This window comes from Gymnodraco acuticeps, unplaced genomic scaffold (assembly GCF_902827175.1).
Source record: "Gymnodraco acuticeps unplaced genomic scaffold, fGymAcu1.1, whole genome shotgun sequence".
NCBI lineage: Eukaryota > Metazoa > Chordata > Actinopteri > Perciformes > Bathydraconidae > Gymnodraco > Gymnodraco acuticeps.
Window position 1 is genome coordinate 690,580 of NW_022989865.1, and position 22,833 is coordinate 713,412.

Below are 22,833 nucleotides of genomic sequence, written 5' to 3' on the forward strand. Positions count from 1 at the left end.
GAGGGTGAGAACCTCACTTGGAGAGAGAGGGGAAAAGGAGGTTAGTGTGTGGGTGGAAGGAGGGTCTGGTGACCCAGCGGTGAGTAAAGGTGAGTCAGAAAAAGAAGAGCGAATATCATCAACCTTTTTTTCAAAGTGGGTAACAAAGTCGCTTGACAGAAGTGAGGAGGGGGAGGGGCTTTTGGAGGGTCCAAGAGGGTGGAGAAGATGGAAAATAGTTTTTTGGGATTGAAATAGGAAGATTGGATCTTATCTTGAAAGAAAGTACTTTTTGCCTGAGAGATCGAAGCAGAGAAAGAGGAGAGGAGAGCCTGATAGGTTAGGAGGTCGTCACAGTGTTTGGATTTCCACCGTTTCCGCTCTGCTGCACTAAGGACGGTTCTATTAGCACGCAGTGCATCATTTAGCGAGGGAGCAGGAGGGGACTGACGAGCCTGCCGAGATGTGAGAGGACAGAGAGAGTCCAGAGTGGATGAGAGAGTAGAGAGGAGAGTTTCTGCAGCAGAGTTTGGAGGTAGTAGTTGGAACGAGTCCGAGGAAGGGAGGGCTGAGAGCACCGATGAGGCAAAGGTAGAGGGGGAGAGGGAACGAAGGTTACGGCGGACAGGTGCAGGATGAGAAGAGATTAGTTTGTTATGTTTGGAAAGGGGTAGAGCGAATGAAATGAAGAAGTGATCGGAAGTGTGGAGCGGGTTTACATAGAGGTTAGAAGTAGCGCAGTTCCTTGAGAATATGAGATCAAGGACATTGCCAGCTTTATGAGTTGGTGGGGATGGAGACAGTGAGAAAGTAAAGGCGGTTAACAGAGATGTTAGTTCGTCTATCTTCCCTGTCTGGAGGTTGAAGTCTCCGAGAAGTACAGCGGGAGGGCCAGTTTCAGGGATGTGTGAGAGGAGATTATCTAATTCCTCCAAGAAGTCGCCCAAGGCGCCTGGTGGACGGTAGAGAACAACAATGGTTAATTGTATATGATGGGTTACTGTGACGGCATGGAATTCAAAGGTGGAAAGAGTGAAGTTAGGTAGCTTGAAGAGGGAAAAGCTCCATTTGGGAGAGAGCAGGAGACCAGTGCCACCTCCTCTGCCAGTGGGTCTGGGTGTATGGGAGAAGGAATATGCTGTGGAGAGAGCTGCTAGGGTGGATGTGTTGAATGGAGTAATCCACGTCTCAGTGAGAGCAAGGAAATCCAGAGACTGCAGGGAGGCGTAGCCAGAGATGAAGTCAGCCTTAGGAACAGCTGACTGGCAATTCCACAGGCCACCTGAAACTAGATGTTGGATCTCAGTGGAGCATGTGGGATAGATGAGAGCAGGCCGGTTATAGCGATTAGGAGATACACGGGGCCAGTGATAATTGCGAGAAGACACATGAACAGGAATGGAGAAAATACACATGATTATAGCATGAGGGGCTAGAAAACTAAAGAAAAGAGAAATAAGACACCAGCTCAATCAGAGTAGGATTTGCCTCCCTCGTGACTCCCGCAGGACTCCAATGTCTTTGCCAGTCTTACTCCCGCAGGACTCCAATGTCTTTGCCAGTCTTACTCCCGCAGGACTCCAATGTCTTTGTCAGTCTTCGGCTGTCTGACGCTTAAGCTGACGCTCCAGGAAAGAGCTACCTAAAATGGACGCCTGATTGCTGAGTTCTCACAGCTGTGGGGCCACACCCCTCTAATTAGTTAACTCTCTACAGCTGATGGGCGACAGTAGACTGGCCCTGCCTATATTGTAATGCAGGCTTGAGTGCCCCTACTGAGACCTGTGTAGCAGGTTTCGCTTGAGCAGATCTGAGATTTAAAATCTCTCAAAAGCGCCGTTTTAGCTACAATAACTACAGAACAATTATACAGAGTAGAATAAATGAAACCGAGAAGTCTAATTAAACAAGAATATAACTTACAGTGGTTGCTGCGTCAATAGGTATTGTCGTCACCCGGTCCAGATGCACACTAGAAATATATATATACACATTATGTACAAAAATCAGTTTTTTCTGTCTTTATCTGTGCCACGCTTCAAAGCGGTTTCTGTCAACTACGACACAGAGGGCAACATCACAGATTCCTCCTCCTCCATGTAAAAAAACAAGCTTAAAGCTTGACTCACGTTCAGAGTTCTCTTCATCATAGTTGAATCTTCAAAACTCTAAATCTATCTAACTATATCTAAATTCTCAATGTTTGTCTGTCACTTTACTTCAATCGCAGTCTCCCGCCGTCTCTCTTCGTCTCTCTTCGTCTCTCTTCGTCTCCCGCCGCCTGTCTTCGTATATCTTCGTCTCTCTCCATTTCCCGCCGTCTCTCTTCGGTTCCCGCCGTCCCTCTTCGTCTCTTTTCGTCTCGTTTCGTATCACTCCGTTTACCTGATTACCTCACCCCCTCCCTGGTAAATACATCCTGTTGAGCAGAATCTACAGTTTCCAGTATTTTCCGTTTCGTAAAATGATAAAATACGGCGAAGATATTAAAATATGTGCTTCCATTATTCCTACTTCTGAAATATATCTGTATTAACTTTATATCATCGTATGTCCGTGTTTATTGGGTCTTTTTGCATGAAACAAAGACTGGCATATAGTTTCATGCCAGTACTTTCGACAGAAATACACATATACATCCTGTTGAGCAGGATCTACAGTTTCCAGTATTTTCCGTTTCGTAAAATGATAAAATACGGCGAAGATATTTTTCATACTTTTGAAATGTATTAACTTTATATCATCGTATCTCCGTGTTTACTGGGTCTTTTTGCATGAAACAAAGACTGGGATATAGTTTCAAGCCAGTACTTTCGACAGGAACACACGGCAATGTTGTCCGGACTGTTGTTTTTATGCGGCACCGGCTTGAACAGGTCATGTGATCTGATCACGCCGGCGTGACGGTCGACTCCAAAGGGTTAATATTAAATACATATAAGTATTTTTACAACTTGTATTTAGAAATACTCTGTTGTAATTATTGATGCATAAATGTGTTCATCCATTCAATGTGGCATCTGCTATAATGGGGTTAATGTATGATATTACTTAATAATACAATACATTATAATATATGATATGATAATTATATTTTAGTTTTATTCATTTCTTATTTCATAGTTTCTCATTATTATTATTTGTATCGCTCATCTTATTTTTGATTTTATTAATCTGTGTGAATCTGTGCTATCCTGTTTTTCACTCTCACCCTGTTGCTGTTTGAACTACTGAATTTCCCCACGGGATTAATAAAGGTCCATCTTATCTTATCTTAATGTATAAATTGATTTACTTCAATCTACTGTACTGTGTAAAAACACCCCAATAATATTACAAGAAATATACTGCATAAAGCAAACTATATACTTTATTTGATCTAAAATATTGATGTTTTTTCTAGGGCCGGGACTCGATTAAAAAAATTAATCTAATTAATTAGAGGCTTTGTAATTAATTAATCGAAATTAATCGCATTTTTAATCACATATAAATATTTGACCTAAGAACAGTGAGAAGCAATTTTTTTCACATGGATTTTAGTATACCATTAGGCGCATTCACACCGCAGTACTTTTCCCACAAAGGTTCATGAGAACTCTTTGAACCTGGGGGGGGATTAGGCAAATGAAGCCGCTGACGTCACTTCTTCTTCTTCTGCTTTGGGTTTACTGGCAGGCCGCAAACCACTTCACGGCGTATACTGCCGCCCAAAGTCCCCGGCCGGAAGTCCCCGGAGTTGGGGAAGGCTTCAGTAGAAGCTGCTGGGAGTCCCAGCAGCTTCTACTGAAGCCAAATGTAATTGTATCTACGTTATTAAAAACAGATAAAGACAAACCAATAAAGAACAAAGCGACTCCGGTCCCCCCCCCTACCCCTACCCCTACCCCCACCCCCTACCTCACTACAGAACGCGTGTAGGTATCAAGCCAAATTTAATTGTATCTACATTATTTAAAACAGATAAAGACAAAACAATGAAGAACAAAGCCACTCCGGCTTTTGTCTATCTATCTAATAACAGCTGAACCGAAGTTGGATCAGCTCAGCTATGTGCTAGCAGCACCACCCGCCTATCTCAGCTGCGGATCTACGGCTGCTCAGGGCTTCACAGGCGCTGTCTGTGGACACAGCCGGCGGACTGGTCCGGAAAGTGTGGATGGATGTCCAACTGCATCTTGCCAGACGAGGCAGAGAGGGAAATCGGCATTTGATGCAAAGCTCTTTTATTTTGATACTTGATGATCACGGATGCAAATACATATGGGCCCTGCTCTATCGAAATCAGTCGCATTGACCCGAAGACACATTTTGAGTTGTATACACTGCTGGAAAGAGGATATTCCTAGCTTTCTAATGATATCAGGATTGTTTTTGTACTCCAAATATTTAGCGAAATAGGTCACATTATATAATGACTGTCACCGAGTCATCATTTTGAGAAAAAGGCCTTCAAAGTGTCCTCTTCTCTGGAATCCATCGATCTGATTGATTATTAGCGGAGCAAATTATCAAAATACTACGGAGGGAAGATATTTTCGTCTGGATTACTGGTCTGGGGGAAGCTCGCGAGTGTGTTTGTGTAATTTTGCGTTTGTGTGTATTGCGTTTGTTTCCCGGGGAAAACCCTCACGAGAAACACCGGCTGTTGTTATGCCTGCTGTGACGTTAAATTACTCCGTTCTCCGCTTGTAATTATGCCGTTACAAGCTTAAAAGTTGTATTTATCATCTGAATTTGCCGAAAAAAGTTTAATATTCTGAAAGCCAAGACTTTGTTTAATTACAATCAGATGAAAACAAACTGTAACGGACCCTGCCGTGTTATTTATGATTACTCTACGCTTACATTCATAATGTCAGCCGGAGGGAGGGTGGGCGGCGTGTGGAACTGCAGATTGCCTGTCTTCGTCCCTTTACAAGCTTAAAGAATGTATTTATCGTGTGAGTTTGGAAATAAAAGTTTCATATTCTGAAAGCCAAGACTTTGTTTGTTTAAAATCAAACATAACACCCAAACCCCGAAAAAATAGTTTTTTACGCAAATCCACATTTATTTTTTAAATGAGCCGTTGCGACTTCCGACTGATTTCGATAGAGCGGGTCACATATCTCTTGGCCACAACGCAGATACCAAAAATCATAAAGATCCAAAAGACACGAATAAAGAGAATGACAGAGGTTTTATTTTCGCCGAAACTGACAACCAAAACTGCCCCGTTGCCAGCTTCAAAAAGTAGGTTTCCCTGTGCCCATCTGACGCCAAAGCCTTCTACCTTCACCCACTAAAAAAGGACCAACAGCTTCTCAACGGTGAATCAGTGGAGTATTCACGTGAGCCCATGGGACATCCTTTCCTTGGGCAAATGCTACCCACAATAAGCCAGGCAGCCCAGCTTTCAAAGCGCTACACAAACCATAGCTTGAGAAGCACGGCTGTACAACTGCTCTCTCAGGCTGATCTTGGATCTAAAGAGATCATGTCTGTGACTGGGCACAGGTGCGAGGGCAGCCTGAAGAGTTACTGGGCTCCGTCAATAACCGAAAGGGAGAAATGGAGCAACATCCTGTCCTCCAACCCAGGAAATAGCACCACATCGGGTTAGTGCCTTTCCATGTTGTCTGTCCTTACACACACATTAGCGGTAGCGATACAACTGTAGCAATATTGTTTCCCGTTTTTTTACATGTTGGGAATTGTGCTTACATATGTGTCATCTGCGAAACCCCCGCAAGGAGAGAGGATCGAGGACAGAAACGTCGATCTGAATATCCCTAAAGATTTCCTATTCACCATGTTACATTGCACTATTAATGGAAACGTTCAGGTTAATGTTAATTACAGCTAAGGCTCAAATGCTAACATGCACAGAGTTAGTTGCTATCGAAGCAGTTCCTGCCGTTGCAACAGCCTAGTTCAAACATCAACAACGGACTATTTTTCGTAGCGGATGAATGTCATTTTAAATCAGTTAAACTATGATTTTAATCATTAAAAACATTTTATAAATCAATAAAAGCATTTCAATTAATATTGGGACTCATGTCGGTACTTTGTTGAGAATGTGGCCATGTAATAAGCACATAAGCACATTATCCCTTACTTCTGTACTTAGTTATACTGCTTAGCAGGGTGTTAAGTAGTGTTCTGTACTTAGTTATACTGCTTAGCAGGGTGTTAAGTAGTGTTCTGTACTTAGTTATACTGCTTAGCAGGGTGTTAAGTAGTGTTTTGTGTTTAGTGAAGTATGTTAGCTTAGACCCAGGTTAGCTTAGCACCTGTTGATCAGCTGCAGCTGTGTTTTTGTGCAGCCTTTTCAGTTTCACTTGTACCACATTTAACGTGAGGTTTTTGTTTTCCCTTTTATTTAATTATTACTCTGTATGTTCTGACAAACTCCCTTGTGGAGTCCTCCTTTGTTTGTTCCACAGTTAAGTCGGCGCCCGTTGGCCTTTTTGTTTGTTTCAGACTGTTGTCTGACATTTTGTTTCACACAGGTTTATAATAAAGCCACTTATAATTATTACCAATTCCATTCTGATTGTGTTGCTTCCCTTTGGTTCCCCTAGCCCAGTAGGGAACGTAATACCGGGTCAGAACCACCAGTCCCACTGAGGAATATTACACTAAAAGAGGTAGGGAAAAGTGAAAATGATGTACAACAACTGATTTATAATCTGTAAAAAAAACAACATTTATTTTATCACTCAAGTGCAATTGAAATGCTCTGGGAAGTGTCTGCCTAAATGACATTGTACCTGTGACGAAGCATTACTTATGTAGCCCGTTCTGTTTTTGCAGGATGAGGGGGAGATCCAGGTGAGCCATCTGCGTGGCAAAAAGTCCCCGAACTACGGGTTGTCCTTCCACTCCACATCCTTCACAGAGATAGAGGTGAGTAAAGTACTCTGTGTTTTACTCATGTGCCCTATACGGCTAGTATTTTACTAAACATCTGGCAACACCATGCAACAATGACTAACTTGTATGTTTATGTTCTGTAGCTTCTTTCCATGACCACAACATTCAAGGTGGAGGGACTCCGCATCCTAGAATGTGGAGACGTGGAGCTGCTACAGGAGAACGGCAACAGGATCACCAAAGATCGAGCCATTTGGTTGGAGAAATACACAATTCCAGTAGTTGCCATGCCATCATGGGTGAACATTGAAATGTGCAAGGTGTCGAAGGTGGACAAAGTAGACCTTGCCTAATTTTGTGTTGTAATGTTTGTTGAAGTGTAAGTGTCATTATTTAAATGTTAAATTGAAATATTGCTATATGGACTTGTCTTTCTGATATTAAGGATTATAAATACAATACATTTAGTCATTTACTCACCTCAACTTCAATCAAGGCAATAGTTATCGGATCAATTGAATTAAGGTATTGACATTATGACTGCTGGAATCGATGCTGCAACCTTCTAATTGAGAGACCAATGCAGCCCCAGAGCCACAGTCACACCTAGTAATAGATAGTGTGAATGGCTACTTTAAAGGGTTCATAAATAGATGGGAAACATTTGGCACATTTTATTTTCAAAAACCAGAACATGGGGGAAAAAAACTATATAAAACATTTATATAAATTAAGTTATAAATAAATACATTTGTGTATATTTCTCGCTATTCAGATGTGCTGCTGTTGCGCAATGTGCAATAGTGTCCTCTTTTCGCACCATGACATTATCAGTTATGAATTTGTTTTTCACTGCTTGAGAAAATGGACTTGTGGCTGAGAGCGTGTGAAAAATGTCAATTGTGTGAGAGTTGGCAGCCCTGTGAACTCGCTTGACATTATTATGTATGAAACTGCCAATCAGATTTATTTACTTATCAATCGAAGGTGCCGATATGCTGTTCTGGCCCACTTTAACCTGTGTGTGTGTGTGTGTGTGTGTGTGTGTGTGTGTGTGTGTGTGTGTGTGTGTGTGTGTGTGTGTGTGTGTGTGTGTGTGTGTGTGTGTGTGTGTGTGTGTGTGTGTGTGTGTGTGTGTGAGTGAGAGAGTGTGTGAGAGCAACAGAAATGTCAGATATGTTGCATTTATTGATTTAGTTCGATATGTGTGTCTTCACTTGCAGAGAGAAGCAATCAGCTTCATGGACTGCCTTGCATCACTCCAATAGTGTCCAGAGCTGGCTACCATTACAAGTAGTGGTTTGGGATTGTAGCAATGCAGTTGCAGTTGTTTTGCAATGCAGGCATGTGTTCAATTGTTTACAGGGTTCTTACACCTTTTCCAAAGTCAAATTCAAGCACTTTTCAAGGTGCATTTTCCAGCTTTTCAAGCATCTTACAGCTGTTGTAAATTACATATTTATATACACGTACTTATACTCAAATGATTATTTCCCTACCTCACATTAAATCAGATGTTCTTTATGCTATAAACAACCAAATGTGTGTTTCGTGATAGCATTCTACATGAGGATGACAAATTAAAGAAAATAACTAAGTTTAATATTTCAAAATGAGTGATCTGTACGTAGACTAGGCCTCTCATATATAACCTGTCTGAGCCAATATAAAACAATCAGCCAAATAACCTTTCAATACATTATTGATTACTATTTTTGAGGTACTTTTAGGTTGGCAGTAAACATAAGTCAGAGGTAAATGGTGTACTTTTCCTCCACTACATGTATTTAATACCTTTATGCCCCGGCCACACGAGGACGAAAACGGCTAAAAGCATAGGATTAACGCAAATGCAATCGCAAAAAAGCTTACGTCCACACGCAATAGTCATCCGGATAGTGTCTGTCCACACCATGGATGTATAATAAGAACTGGATACAGCGTGGGAGGCGGGGCCTCATTCATTCCTATGAGAGTTGCTCAATAGCGCATGATGACAAAATGGCCCAACTTTTGAGAGAGCGAAACGTCACAGATTACCCGGCATGCCTGAGAAGTACCCGTATGTGCACTCATAGAGCATGCGCAACTTTAACCACGCCGCCCAAAAGGCTCGTTCACATTAAGCACGTGAATATGCGTACACGTAACAGCACCACGCGTTCATGACAGCATGGTACTGGATTTATATTAACGAGGCGGCAGCTAGTAAATTATGCTAAATTACACATCAATCGTTATGTACTTTTATATTACGCTGACATCAGGATCTAGTGATATCCAAGCAACAGAGCTTCATTTAGCATGATACTTGTGTGGGTTGCAAGGGCGCCGGAAGCGGGGGGGCCAGGGGGCCATTGGCCCCCCCACTTTTCAGCCCTGCCCCACATTTTCGCAGCAGCAGATTTTTTTTTTCTTTTCAGTCTTTATTTCATACGGAGCCCTGGAGGGTTCATAGAGAGAAAAATAAATAAAACGTGGCCACGTTTTACTTTCTCGTGCGCACGCTTTAGTAACTCGTGCGCACGAGTTACTAAAGCATGCGCACGAGTTAATAAAGCGTGGCCTCGTTTTATTTAAATTGAGGGATTCCTGTCCGTGACTCACAGTATCTGCTGCCCACAGCTGTTTTATAGAAGGAAAACCTCCTTCACTTTATGAAATCTCAGCGGCACCAGTGGCCTGTACTACGAAGCAGGATTGGCTATTTACACTATTCATTCATGAAGTATGACGCTGCGCTTTCAGAACGCGTCTCCATGTTTGTGATTGGTCAAATGTTGCTAACCCCGTCCCTTTCACCTGAGCGCGCTCTCAGCCGGACAGAGAAACCCTGGTTGATTTACTGAGTTGATAACCAGCTTCGTAGGACCGCTTATCGACATCGCGTTTGTTAGGGTCAGTTAAGCCGGGTAAATCGAACATATTCAGGTCCAGGGTCTGTCTAACTGGCTTCGTCGTACAGGGCACTGGAGGCAATAACGTGTAACTCATCAGAATCTGAGAAGAGCAGCACCAGCTGCAAAGAGCTGTGCCTTTTACTGTTTACTTCACTGCGTTTCCCTTCATTAGAACCACTGAATAGAGATTGAGGCTGCTACGTTTAACCACACACACCTATACACACATCGAACTACCAGAGTATTCCCCCTCGCTTTATGAAGGAGATGTCCTGTCACCGGGGCGCATGATGTGTGTGTGTGTGCTCAGCTCCGCTCTGTGTGCGTGTTCGTGTGTATCCGACACCACCGGCATTTGTTTTCAAATTACCACGAACAGTACTTTAAACAAATCTGGTTCCCCATAGTTAAGTGTATTCCCAAGTGAAATAAATGTGTTTAATCTTAATCTCGATGTGCTATAGTCCTGCCGGAGTGCACCGGAACGAACGATACTATCATAAACAAATGCCCCCCCCCCCACACACAAAACGAGGCCATGCTTTATTAACTCGTGCGCACGCTTTAGTAACTCGTGCGCACGCTTTATTAACTCGTGCGCACGCTTTAGTAACACAAAAAATGAAAGAGATTAAGGAAGATGAATCCACGAGGATATCCATCCAGGACCTATGATCCAGGACCACAGCCACGACTCAAGATCCAGGACAGAGGAGCGCAGGATCATCCATGACTCCGGATCCCGGCGTATACAGACACCAAAAAGAAAGACATTTGGGGAAGCTGGGTTAATCGGAACATGACAGTACACAAGTATAGACAGAGAGAAGGAAGAAGTAAGATGTCCCCCGACAAACTAAGCCTATATTAGCAAAACTAGGGGCTGAATCTAATCAGCCCTAACTATAAGCTTTATCAAAAAGGAAGGTCTTAAGCGCACTCTTAAAAACGGATAGGGTGTCTGCCGCCCGAACACAAACTGGAAGCTGATTCCACAAATGTGGAGCTTGATAAGAAAAGGCTCTGGCTCCCATTGTACTTTTAGAGACTCTAGGAACAACCAACAACCCTGCATTCTTGGAACGCAATGCCCTAGTAGGACAGTAGGGTATAATGAGTTCTTTGAGGTAAGATGGCGCCTGCCCATTAAGGGCTTTGTAGGCGAGAAGAAGAATTTTAAATTCTATCCTGTGTTCTATAGGGAGCCAGTGTAAGGCAGCCAGAACAGGAGTAATGTGGTCCCTTTTCCTAACTCTGGTTAGTACACGAGCCGCAGCATTTTGAATCAGCTGAAGCGACTTGACTGACTTCTTGGTACACCCTGATAATAAAGAGTTACAATAATCCAGCCTTGAAGTAACAAATGCATGGATTAGTTTCTCTGCATCGTTTTGAGGCAAGATATGCCTGATTTTTGCAATGTTAAGTAGATGGAAGTAAGCGGTCCTTGAAATTGATTTTATGTGGGCGTTAAAGGATAAATCCTGATCAAATATAACACCAACATTCCTTAGTCTCACTGGAGGCCAAATTAATGCCATCCATAGTTAGTATATCCTTAGATAATTTGTTTCGTAGATTCTTCGGGCCAAGTACAATAACATCAGTTTTGGTCGTGTTTAACATCAAAAAGTTTAAGGTCATCCACGTTTTTAAGTCCTTGAGGCAGTCTTGAATTTTATTTAGATGATTAATTTCATCAGGCTTGATTGATAAATATAGTTGAGTATCATCCGCATAACAATGAAAATGTACAGAATGATTCCTTATAATATTGCCTAACGGAAGCATATATAATGTGAACAAAATAGGTCCGAGCACTGAGCCCTGTGGCACTCCATGGCTAACTTTGGTTTTCGTGGAAGATTCATCATTGACACGTACAAACTGAGAGCGTTCAGATAGATAGGACCTAAACCAGTCTAAAGCAGTTCCCTGTATGCCAACTAAGTGCTCTAGTCTTTGCAATAGGATATCATGGTCGATAGTATCAAATGCAGCACTGAGATCGAGCAAAACAAGAATAGAGACACGTCCCTTGTCAGAGGCTATTAGAATGTCATTTGTGACTTTAACCAGAGCTGTCTCTGTGCTATGATGTGTTCTAAAGCCAGACTGAAAATCTTCAAATAAATCATTGTTTTTTAAGTAATCACACAACTGTTTTGCGACCGCTTTCTCAAGAATTTTTGAGAGGAACGGAAGATTGGAAATAGGTCTATAATAATAAATCATATGTGTACGAAAGGGAGTAGGAGGAAGCAAATGCTTATTAATTCCCACCCCTTACTTGATCAATGATTGTCCTTTAAATCATTATGCAAGTTATTCCTACTTAGATTTACATTTACACATATACAATAATTTCTCGTCTTCAATCACCTTTCTTCATTCTCATATTTTTCCAAAAAAGTGTTTCTGTACATCCTTTTAAACTGAATTATGCTTGTGCTTTGTTTTAACTCCTGCTCCAAACCATTCCATACAATCACCCCACAGATTGTTATATTCATACTTCTCAGAGTTGTTCTGACCTTGAGTTGTTTAAAATGTAGATTTCCTCTCAAATTATACCCACCCTCTCTGTCTATGAACAATGTTTTTAATTTCCTAGGAAGTAGATTATGTCTGGCACTGTACATGATTTGTGCCGTTTTAAATTTAACCAGATCAATGAACTTCAATATGTGTGACTTCAAAAATAATACATTAGTGTGTTCAAGATATCCAACATTATTGATAACTCTTATAGCCCTTTTTTGTAATGTGCATAACGGCTGTAGGTTGGTTTTGTACGTGTTTCCCCAAATCTCCACACAGTAAATCAGATATGGCAATATTAGTGTGTTATATAGAGTATGCAATGAGTTGTTGTCCAGAATGTATCTGGCTTTTCCCAATATTGCGATAGTTTTAGCCAGTTTTGCTTTTACATGAGTGATATGAGGTTTCCAGCTGATTTTGTGGTCTAAAACCACACCAAGGAACTTCATTTCATATACTATTTCTATGTGTATGTTATCTAGTATTAATTGTATCTGTGGATTTGTTTTATGTTTTCAACAAATTCAACAAATTGTTGTCTGTTGCTTAAATAATCTCTCACCCAGTTTAATTAACCCCACCCCTCTGATGCCATACCGTTCCAGTTTTATCAGTAAAATATTGTGATCTATGGTGTCAAATGCTTTTTGTAAGTCTATAAATATTCCCACTGCTTGTTTTTTATTGTCCATGCAGTTTGCTATTTCCTCACTTAATTCCATTAGTGCCATAGATGTTTATCTATCTTTCCTGAATCCATATTGACTGTCGTCCAAAAGCTGATGTGTTTCCATGAAACTGTGCCGCGGAAAACTGTACAAATCCCGTTTCAATAATTCCCCTCTACTCTAAAGTCGCATCTAAAACGTGATCTGATCTAGCTGTGTATATTTTGTTATTTTTGATTGTTATATTCAATCTCACTAGCTACAGGCATGTTTGAAGCTTGTAAAGGGAAGATGACAGCTCTCGCCACTCTGCTGTTCCTCAGCGCCGTCCCCCTCCCTCCCGCTGAAATTATGAATGTAAGGTGTATAGTAATCATAGATAACACGGCAGGGTCCGTTACAGTTTGTTTTCATCTGATTTCAAATAAGCAAAGTCTTGGGTTTCAGAATATTAAACTTGTTTCGGCAAATTCAGATGATAAATACAGCTTTGAAGCTTGTGACGGCATAATTACAAGCGGAGAACGGAGTAGTTTAACGTCACAGCAGCCATAACAACAGCCGGTGTTTCTCGTGAGTGCAGTAATCCAAACGAAAATATCTTCCCTCCGTAGTATTTTGATCATTTGCTCTGCTAATAATCAATCATGATGATTGATGATGAGAAATGATGGATTCCAGAGAAGAGAAAACTTTAAAGAGCTTTTTCTCAAAATGATGACTCTGTAACAGTCATTATATAATGTGACATATTTTGCTTAATATTTGGAGTTCAAAAACAATCCTGATATCATTAGAAAGCTAGGAATCAAAATATGTCTTCGGGTCAATGCGACTGATTTCGATGGAGCAGCAGGTCACTTTGCATTAGGTACAATAAAGCAGGCAGACATAACGGGAAGAATATGTACATTTTAACCCAATCAAATAGGACATTGTCACACCATTCAAATGTATCCATGTAAATTACAACCAATAAAAAAGCTTAGATTTGTTTATTTGTTACGTTGTTTACTTTATTTGTTACGTTGTTCTGTGTGTGTCAGCCGTTAACCTATAAATAATATATACACTTGCAAACATGTCAGAAGAACCAGCGCAGAAGAAAACTAAATGTGACCCGCTCTATCGAAATCAGTCGGAAGTCGCAATGGCTCATTTCAGAATAAACGTGGATTTACGTAAAAAACTATTTGTTCAGGGTTCCGGTGTTTTGTTTGATTTTAAACAAACAAAGTCTTGGCTTTCAGAATATGAAACTTTTATTTCCAAAATCACACGATAAATACATTTTTGAAGCTTGTAAAGGGACGAAGAGGCACCTCTCACTCGCAATCTGCTCTTCCAGCAGCGCCGCCCCCCTCCCTCCGCTGAAATTATGAATGTAAGAGTATAGTAATCATAGATAACACGGCAGGGATCCGTTACAGTTTGTTTTCATCTGATTTAAAATAAACAAAGTCTTGGCTTTCAGAATATTAAACTTGTTTCGGCAAATTCAGATGATAAATACAGCTTTGAAGCTTGTAACGGCATAATTACAAGCGGAGAACGGAGTAACTTAACGTCACAGCAGGCATAACAACAGCTGGTGTTTCTCGTGAGTGTTTTCCCCGGGAAACAAACACAATACACACAAACGCAAAATTACACAAACACACACACGTATACACACACACTCGCGAGCTTCCCCTCCAAACGAAAATATCTTCCCTCCGTAGTATTTTGATCATTTGCTCCACTAATAATCAATCAGATCGATGGATTCCAGAGAAGAGGAAACTTTTAAGGCCTTTTTCTCAAAATGATGACTCGGTGACAGTCATTATATAATGTGACATATTTCGCTTAATATTTGGAGTACAAAAACAATCCTGATATCATTAGAAAGCTAGGAATATCCTCTTTCCAACAGTGTATACAACTCAAAATGTGTCTTCGGGTCAATGCGACTGATTTCGATGGAGCAGGTCACAAATACAGTCAATCTAAACTTAAATGTAACAACTGGAAGGTCACATCCCTGACATCCACATCTCCGGAGCCTGGACCTTCATCAATCATAGAAATAGCGAAGCCAGATGAACCCAAAAGCAGCACCTCTGCGGCCGCAGAAACTGTCAAAACCGCCGCCGCCCCCACCGCCGCCGTTGAACCGAAACAGGCTGGTTCCGACTGCATGGAGGTTTGTTGTCGGGACATTGAGGCGGGTAAAGCTGTACAGCTAACTATCGGAAAAAAGGAGACCGCTAGTAGATTATTTGAGCAAAGAGAAGGTACTTCAACGCAGAATGGTACAAAAACAGAGAGTGGTTCATTCTTTGCAAAACCACTAAACGATAGTGATAAATTGCGATGTTAACAACCTCATGATAACCTCATATTTTTTTAACTTAGGATCATACCTGTGTTTAGTCTAGAAAAAGGTAAATGTGTGCATTTTATTATAAAGTTGTGTATATTTACAGACTATTGCAAACACTAAGAAGCTTATAAACATCAGGTTTAAAACTAAAAGAGCTTTACAAAAAAGTAACCAAAGATGTTTGGAGTTTTATTTGAGTTATTCATTTAAACTTTTTGTCTAAGAGATGCTGATTTGAAACCGTTGTTACATACAGTTACGTATTTCCTGTTTCTGCCAGAGAGAGGGGAGTTTGTCCCAAAGCTTGCTGCTGTATTTACTCCCTCCATCTGACAGGAGGGAGCCTCATGTGTCACTCCACGGAGTTCACTCCGTCACGGAGGGTGTGTGTGTAGGTGTAGGGCGTGGTTTGGGATTGGGCCATACACACGCACTTTTTTCGCCCCCCCCCACTTCTAAAATGAATCCGGCGCGCCTGGTGGGTTGTACATAAAACCACTTGGTAATATATAAAAATGTATATGTTGAAGCCTGTTATGATCAATTGTGAGTTAAAACTTTATCTAAAAAGTAAAGCTGATGATGGATTACTGTGGTGGAGTTCAAATAACAATAGCCTATTTCTTTTTGAAATGTGATGGAGTAAAAGGATAGTAACTGTGATTATTGATGTTAAGTAGCCCACAAGTAACTAAAAATATTGCAAGTGCAATAAGAAGCTACAGGAACGTTAATCTAACGTCGGTAATATTAACTTTATTTAATACAACATTTACGGTACAAGATTTACATCATACAGCCCATGTAGTATAATATTTTACAAATGATGAATTACAGCAAACATGTGCAATATATCCATTATTACAGCTCCGTGGGCTGGCAGTAAGGCGATATGGTCCGTTGTTATTGTGCATCCATGGGTAAAGAGAAACTCATGTAGTACTGACATGTAACATGAACGTGCCGGTCAGCGCGGTCCCGTGGGTTAGATGCACGTTCATAATACCGAGGGAAATAACTCTCAGAATAACGTTATTAGCACATTTTTACAACTTGAGGAACGAATGTTTTTAATAAGGGCTATACAAGTGTTCATACTGGGTAGTTTATTTAGTTTAAAAAAAATTATCCAACGAGTTACAGACCACTCTTTCCTAATGTAAGTCAATGGGAAAAAGTGTTTCCGGGCCCAGCTACCTAAAGGAAGTGTAGTACCGCCGTTTAACCAGCACGAATATTCTCATCAGACTCCGGCGCACACGAGACAGCTCCGTTTAGCTCCAACCGCTGGAGAAGCTGCAGTACATATGCAGGAGCCTGTACAGATGGAGCGCTCCATTTCAGACGCCTACCCGTGCGGGTCCGTGATCGGCACGGGGTGGGCCCCTGCTGAAAAGGAAAACCCCCCTTAGGACTTGAAACGCCCCCTTGATAAATAAATGTAATTATAATGAAACCAGCTGCAATGGATCATGGATCCACCAGGGGGAGCCGTGATTAAAAAGCTGCCACACTGGAACTCATGTGAAATAAACAGCTGATCTACAGGTATCTGATATAGCGGATATTTGTTAAGATCCATATGTCACGGATAGGATCATATTCTGTGCTAATTAAGAGACATGTAATCATTTACTAAACATCCCCATGTTTTTATTTAACAAAATAATGTTTAATTCAGGTTGGCGTAAGTACAAAACCATCGCTATGTTTTTAGATCAGGAAATGCATCCAGGCTCAAACAAACGATTTTCAATCCTCACGATCATTTAATGTATCATATGTTCGCGAGTTGAAATGAATGCACTAATACATGTAGTTTAATTCACGTGAGTTTACAACAACAAAAATAATCGCTTTGTTTTTATATCACATCCGACCGGAGGAAAATGCAGCACGGGTCTCACTACCGATCATCCTAATTCCACGGGCAAACAATAATATGTACAGTGTTAATAGTTTACTGTATTATTAGTGTCTAATATTACTGGGGATTTCGGAATGGTACTGGATTTTGATTTATTGTATCGGCTTCATATCGCAATATATTCCCGAAGTCTGAAATACAAAAATGTCCCACATTAGGGCAATTCACCCTACATTTAATCATTCATACAAAATCATATTTCGTTTCTTTTTAACGAAATAAATGTGGTTTAATCCACATAATTTACTGTGTTAATTGTTTACTGTAGTATTGTGCACATTACTTTTCGCTGCTTGTTGCACCCCTGGTTAGAAGCTAAACTGCATTTTGTTGTCTCAGTACCTGCAATATGTGCAATAACAATCAAGTTGAATCTAATCTTGAGCAGGAACACATTTATTTAGGCTACTTAGTACATATCTGACATAAACGATTAAACACATTTGTGCATTCTTTAAACCGAGTCAAGCCGAGTCCGGAGGTGGCGGCACATTAAAGTGTGCACCTGATTGTTTAACTTGAAGGTGCCTGATGACATTTAATCATTCAAACAAAATCATATTTAGTTTATTTTTAACGAAATAAATGTGGTTTAATCCACATAATTTAGGCCTACTGTGTTAATTGTTTAGTATTGTTTAACTTGAAGGTGCCTGATGTGAACATTTCCAGAAGCACTCTAGCTTGAATGGCCTTTGTATGTATACAGTAGGCCTACACATAGGCGGCGCGTGAGGCTCAGGTTTGGGAAGGCTAAATAACTTTTTTTTTCATCTTACGCTACCCGCCTCCGGCGTCTATAGAAAAGAGATCAACTCAGTGAAAGCACCGCCTGCTGACCGATCAGAGCTCAGTGTGCGGAGTTTAAATCTATCAAGTCATATTACAGGATAAAGGAAATGCAGTTTAAACTGCCGTATGCAGAGAAGACGCTGACGTGTCGCACTTATCATTCATATCACACTGACATCACATCATCAATCAGATCATCGATCTCACATCGATATCACAATATTTCCTTATCTGAGTCAGCTTCTCGAGCCGTATCTGGCCGTGCAACTACGGTGGCCCTGAGAGGCCAGGGTGCTGCAAATAAAAGAACGCTGCAAATTAAAAAAACGCTGCAAATAAAAAGAAACAGAAACGCCGCGCAAATAAAAACGCCGCGATGCAAATAAAAAAGCCACAACCGAAGTGAATTACCGGTCTAGACCCCGGGGATTTCATCGGAGCGGTGCTTTCCCTCCTGAATGATTATCCTGCAAACCGGGGGCCTAATCGCCAAACACCATTACATTCTCCTGTTGTACTATCATGGCAATCATTTCATTCATATGACGTGTAAACAATAAATATGTAATTCTTACATCACGTCTCTCCGGTTTGAACTATTATTGCTGATGCACATGCGGTTTTTTATGCGAGAGAAGAAGAAGTCTGGGGGATCTCCAGGAAACATCTCTTGGGTAAGTTTATAATGTTAAAGTTACACAGGATGTAGATAATATCTGTCGCTGCCGTATTTATAACTTTAAATGACGTTATTTTGTGTGTGGGAGCAGATTATGTGTGTAGTGTATAATGTTAGTAGAACATAGCTTTGATCAAAACTGCAGAAAGCTATTTTGAAGTTGCTTACTTGTCTGTGAAAACTGATTCTGATTCTGCTCGATTTATCCGTGCAGCTTGAACCGTTTTAAATCTAGACTACCACACACACACACACACACACACACACACACACACACACACACACACACACACACACACACACACACACACACACACACACACACACACACACACACACACACACACACACACACACACACACACACACACACAGTATTATTGCATGTTCAACTGCCTGAGGCTTGTCTTGCCCTTGTCAGTGGGGAATGTCGTGATTAAGACACACTTGCAATCCATGTTGGGATATTCCTTGTATTAAGCCAGCGTTGAAAGTAGTACTGATTAGTCTTTCCAAATGTGTTCGTGTTATTTACAAACTAGTGCAGTGCCCGTTCGGGGCATGGCCGTTCAGAGCTAAGCGGACCGATTGTTTGGCTCCCATAATTGCTGCTTGCAATGTTGTCCGGGGGGCGTACCCGATCGGAGCGCGTAGATTCGTCAAAAATAAAGGTTTAGAAAAATGAATCCCAAAAAATTCTAAATGAAGGATGCACATCATCGTGCAATCCGCAAGCCATATACGAAAGTTTAGATCGATCTGACAAACAGTCAGAGAGATATGCGAGACACACACACAGACATTTCTTGCTTTATAGATATATAGATAGATGTTCATGCAATTGAAGCGCAAAGCAACCTAATGATACTTTATTTGTTTTGTTGCAGGTCATAATGTATTGTCCTTTTTGTGGACAGCAGCAGGCTTCTAAATCAGCCTTTTGCTGTTCATGTGGCAAGGACATCAAATTCCTGTGTGATGTTGATAAAACAGGCACAAGTGGAGGTAATTTTTTTTTTTACTTTTTTTTTTATTAGGCTTAGGCAATGTACACTCTATATCTTATGAGTATGGGTGAGAACACTGTATGTCTCTCTGTTCTTTGTCATTGACGATTGATTGGACTCTTATTTCAAGCAGAGGCTACAGGAAAAAGCACACTGGAGTTATTTCGGACTTTCCGGAGTGTAAAAGAGAAGGAGAGACGAGCAGGTTTTAAGAAAGAAAAAAACACCATCAAAAGACAACCTGAAGGTTGTGAAGGTACATTTTTTTGCTGAGATATACTAATAATTTGCCGACAGTCCATTCTGTCATGTATTTATAGTGTCACTGAACTAGTTAACAGTCGCCTATTTCATTGTTTCTCTGTAGATTTCAGTAGGCCTTATGAGGCTGAAAGATGGTGTACTGAAGACTGTAAGAGGAACAGTACTTCCCCTTTTGATGCGACCAGAGTCGGATGCGGACGAATTGCAGAGAGCTGCTGAGCAAAAAATGAAGACCTTCGACAGAAATTTACATGGCGGTCCCTACGTACTGCTCTACCCTGACGGTACAAAGATAACTACTATACCAGGAACAGAAGTACCCTTCACTCTAAACGAGTACAAAGAAGTAGTGGGGAAGGCCTACCAACGTATCACACTGTACATTTGTACAGCTGAAGATTTCTTTACATCTTGTAAGTAATTGTGAAATGAATTACCAACCAAGAAGAGCTTTTTTAATTGATTTGTTTGTCAAGGAAAGCACTCTGTTGTTCTGAGTAGTCTAAAATCCTCTTATACCTGTTCTTGTATTTCACAGCTCAGGAAACCAGCTCTGAATCCAACTCATCGGATTCAGAGGTGATCATCATGAGTCCAACTTCTGCAGAATTCAATGCAGCTGATACATTAGTGAGTACTACATTTGTTGTATCTTAGATCGCTTATATTATAAATTATATCTGGAAGTGAAAATGTTTCTAGATTTCACATAGAAGGCATATTTTTACGATGAAACATGTCCCAAAATAGCATTTTAAATTGCGGTAAATGTTGCAGCGTCCTGGCCTACACATATTTTACAAACTTAAGAAAACAACTTTATTTAGTGCAGATCCCTGCAAAATCACACCATAATAATTTGTATGTTTTTCACTGAAAGTGATAATGTAAGAAGGATCATTCCCCCTGTCGCAAATCACATACACTATCAGTCAGAATAATAGAATTCAATATTTATGTTCAAATGTGTTAAGTTCTGTCAAATTTGAAGTGTCACACTGATATATTGTTTTTTACTTCCAGGTATGGGAACCTGCAGATGGAGAGTCAGGCACTGATTCAGCAGCTCCGGTAATTGTGGCTCCTAAACATTGTCTATTGTTCACATTCAGCCTTGTCTGAAAATATTGTCAAACAATTAATGTCTTAAACTACATGAAATAATGTGTCACACTGACCCAGAGATCCACGTTTGTGTACATTAGAATAGTCTTTTCTTTCTAAATCAGCCCTCTGATAGCCATGATTTAAAATACTTCAACTTACCTGTCACAAACCATGGTTTGTGATTCAGGTCTTATTTTCTGACTCACAAGAGGGCCCAGGAACATCAGGAGGTGTGCTGGAAACTGCGTGCTATAGGTATCATACTTTCCTTTCTACAATTCAAGTATGTTTTATATGAAAACATCAACAATGTAAACTTGTGTATGTCAATTTCTCAGCAAATATACTCAGCTGTATGCGCCCATTGTAATAGAGGATAAGGATGACTCAGACAGTGTTGAGTGCAGTCATGACATTCCAGAGGATACAAAGTAAGAGAAAAGTTACCCTTACTTCAACTGTGGTTGTTATTTTTCCTGATCAAAAATGTGTGCTATGGTGTACCATTTAACATGGTCATAATTTATCTGATGACAGGGTGGACCAGCAATCACTTTCTGAGATAACTGCAAACCTGGCCCTAGAGATTGACCATCGAGCTGTCAGCAGATTTAACATCTGTCGCTCGAACATCTGGGATGGAGCAGTCAGAGGATTCAAAAGGGCAACATTCTCAGAAAAGAAAGACATCCTGGTGAAATTCTCTGACGATGAAGGGAGGTTTGAGGAAGGTCTCGATACAGGTGGCCCCAAGAGAGAATTCCTCTCCCTTCTCATGAAAGAGCTGAACAAACGGCCCATATTTGATGGACCTGTGGAGAGCCGCTACCTGGTCTACAATTCAACAGGTTCTGTTTTGTGTATAATATTTTAAAAGAACCCATATTTCAACCTTGCAGTGTTTTCAAATATGGAAACTGATTTAATATTTCTTTATTCTGCATTATCTTGGACAGCTATCAGAGAGGATGAGTATTATTTAGCAGGGAAGATGATTGCTGTGTCCATTGTGCATGGTGGACCTGGTCCTAATTTTCTGTCAGAGGATCTGGTCAGCTACATCTCAGGGCAGAGCAGTTTCAAGGCATCTGTCGGAGACATTACAGATGAGGAGATAGGGAAAGTCCTACAAGAGGTATGAGAAGGGTGTGAAATTCTAGAATAGGTAAAGAGAGAGTTTTGTCCACTTAAACCATTCTTTCAAGATATACTTCTGGCATTACCATTTTTTTATAATTACGTGTCATATTTGAAATGTGTGGGACTCTGTTATCTCTTCTTTTAGATTCAGAATTCACCCTCAGTGGAGATCCTTCAGGACTTGATGATACGGAACAGTGCCATGTTGCAGACTGCTGGGTGCTTCAGACATGTCAGGTCATGTGAAGAAAAAAAAATGATTGTAGAGGATTACCTGAAGTGGTACATAATCCACAGGAACAACACTGCAATCGAAAGGTAGGTTTTTGTATTTCATTGTTATTGCTAAAATAATTATGAAAAACGTGTTGCTGTTGTCCCATTTTCTTGCTTACTTACTTCTACATGATGCACATGTATCTTTGCATGCATCTTTTAATTGTATTTTAGATTCAAGGCTGGACTTGAAAGTTTGCAGTTTCTGACAGCTCTGCAGCAGCATCCGACGGTTCTGACCCCTGCTCTCTGTCATGCCGATATGAAGCTGTCTGCTGCAGAGATGGAAAATCTGTTCCAGCCTGAATTTAGTCAACAGGGAAG

General features: G+C 40.7%; 1 protein-coding gene across 1 annotated transcript; it reads left to right on the top strand.

The window, feature by feature from the left end:
- Positions 1-18,646: 18,646 nt before the first annotated feature.
- On the top strand, positions 18,647-22,825 carry LOC117532600. The gene is made up of 9 exons (XM_034195956.1): positions 18,647-18,710; positions 20,090-20,399; positions 20,525-20,616; positions 21,010-21,057; positions 21,281-21,348; positions 21,432-21,524; positions 21,631-21,941; positions 22,379-22,551; positions 22,684-22,825. The coding sequence occupies exons 1-8, from the start codon at positions 18,651-18,653 to the stop codon at positions 22,477-22,479; spliced, it is 1,083 nt and encodes a 360-aa protein (XP_034051847.1). The 5' UTR covers positions 18,647-18,650; the 3' UTR covers positions 22,480-22,551; positions 22,684-22,825.
- Positions 22,826-22,833: the final 8 nt, after the last annotated feature.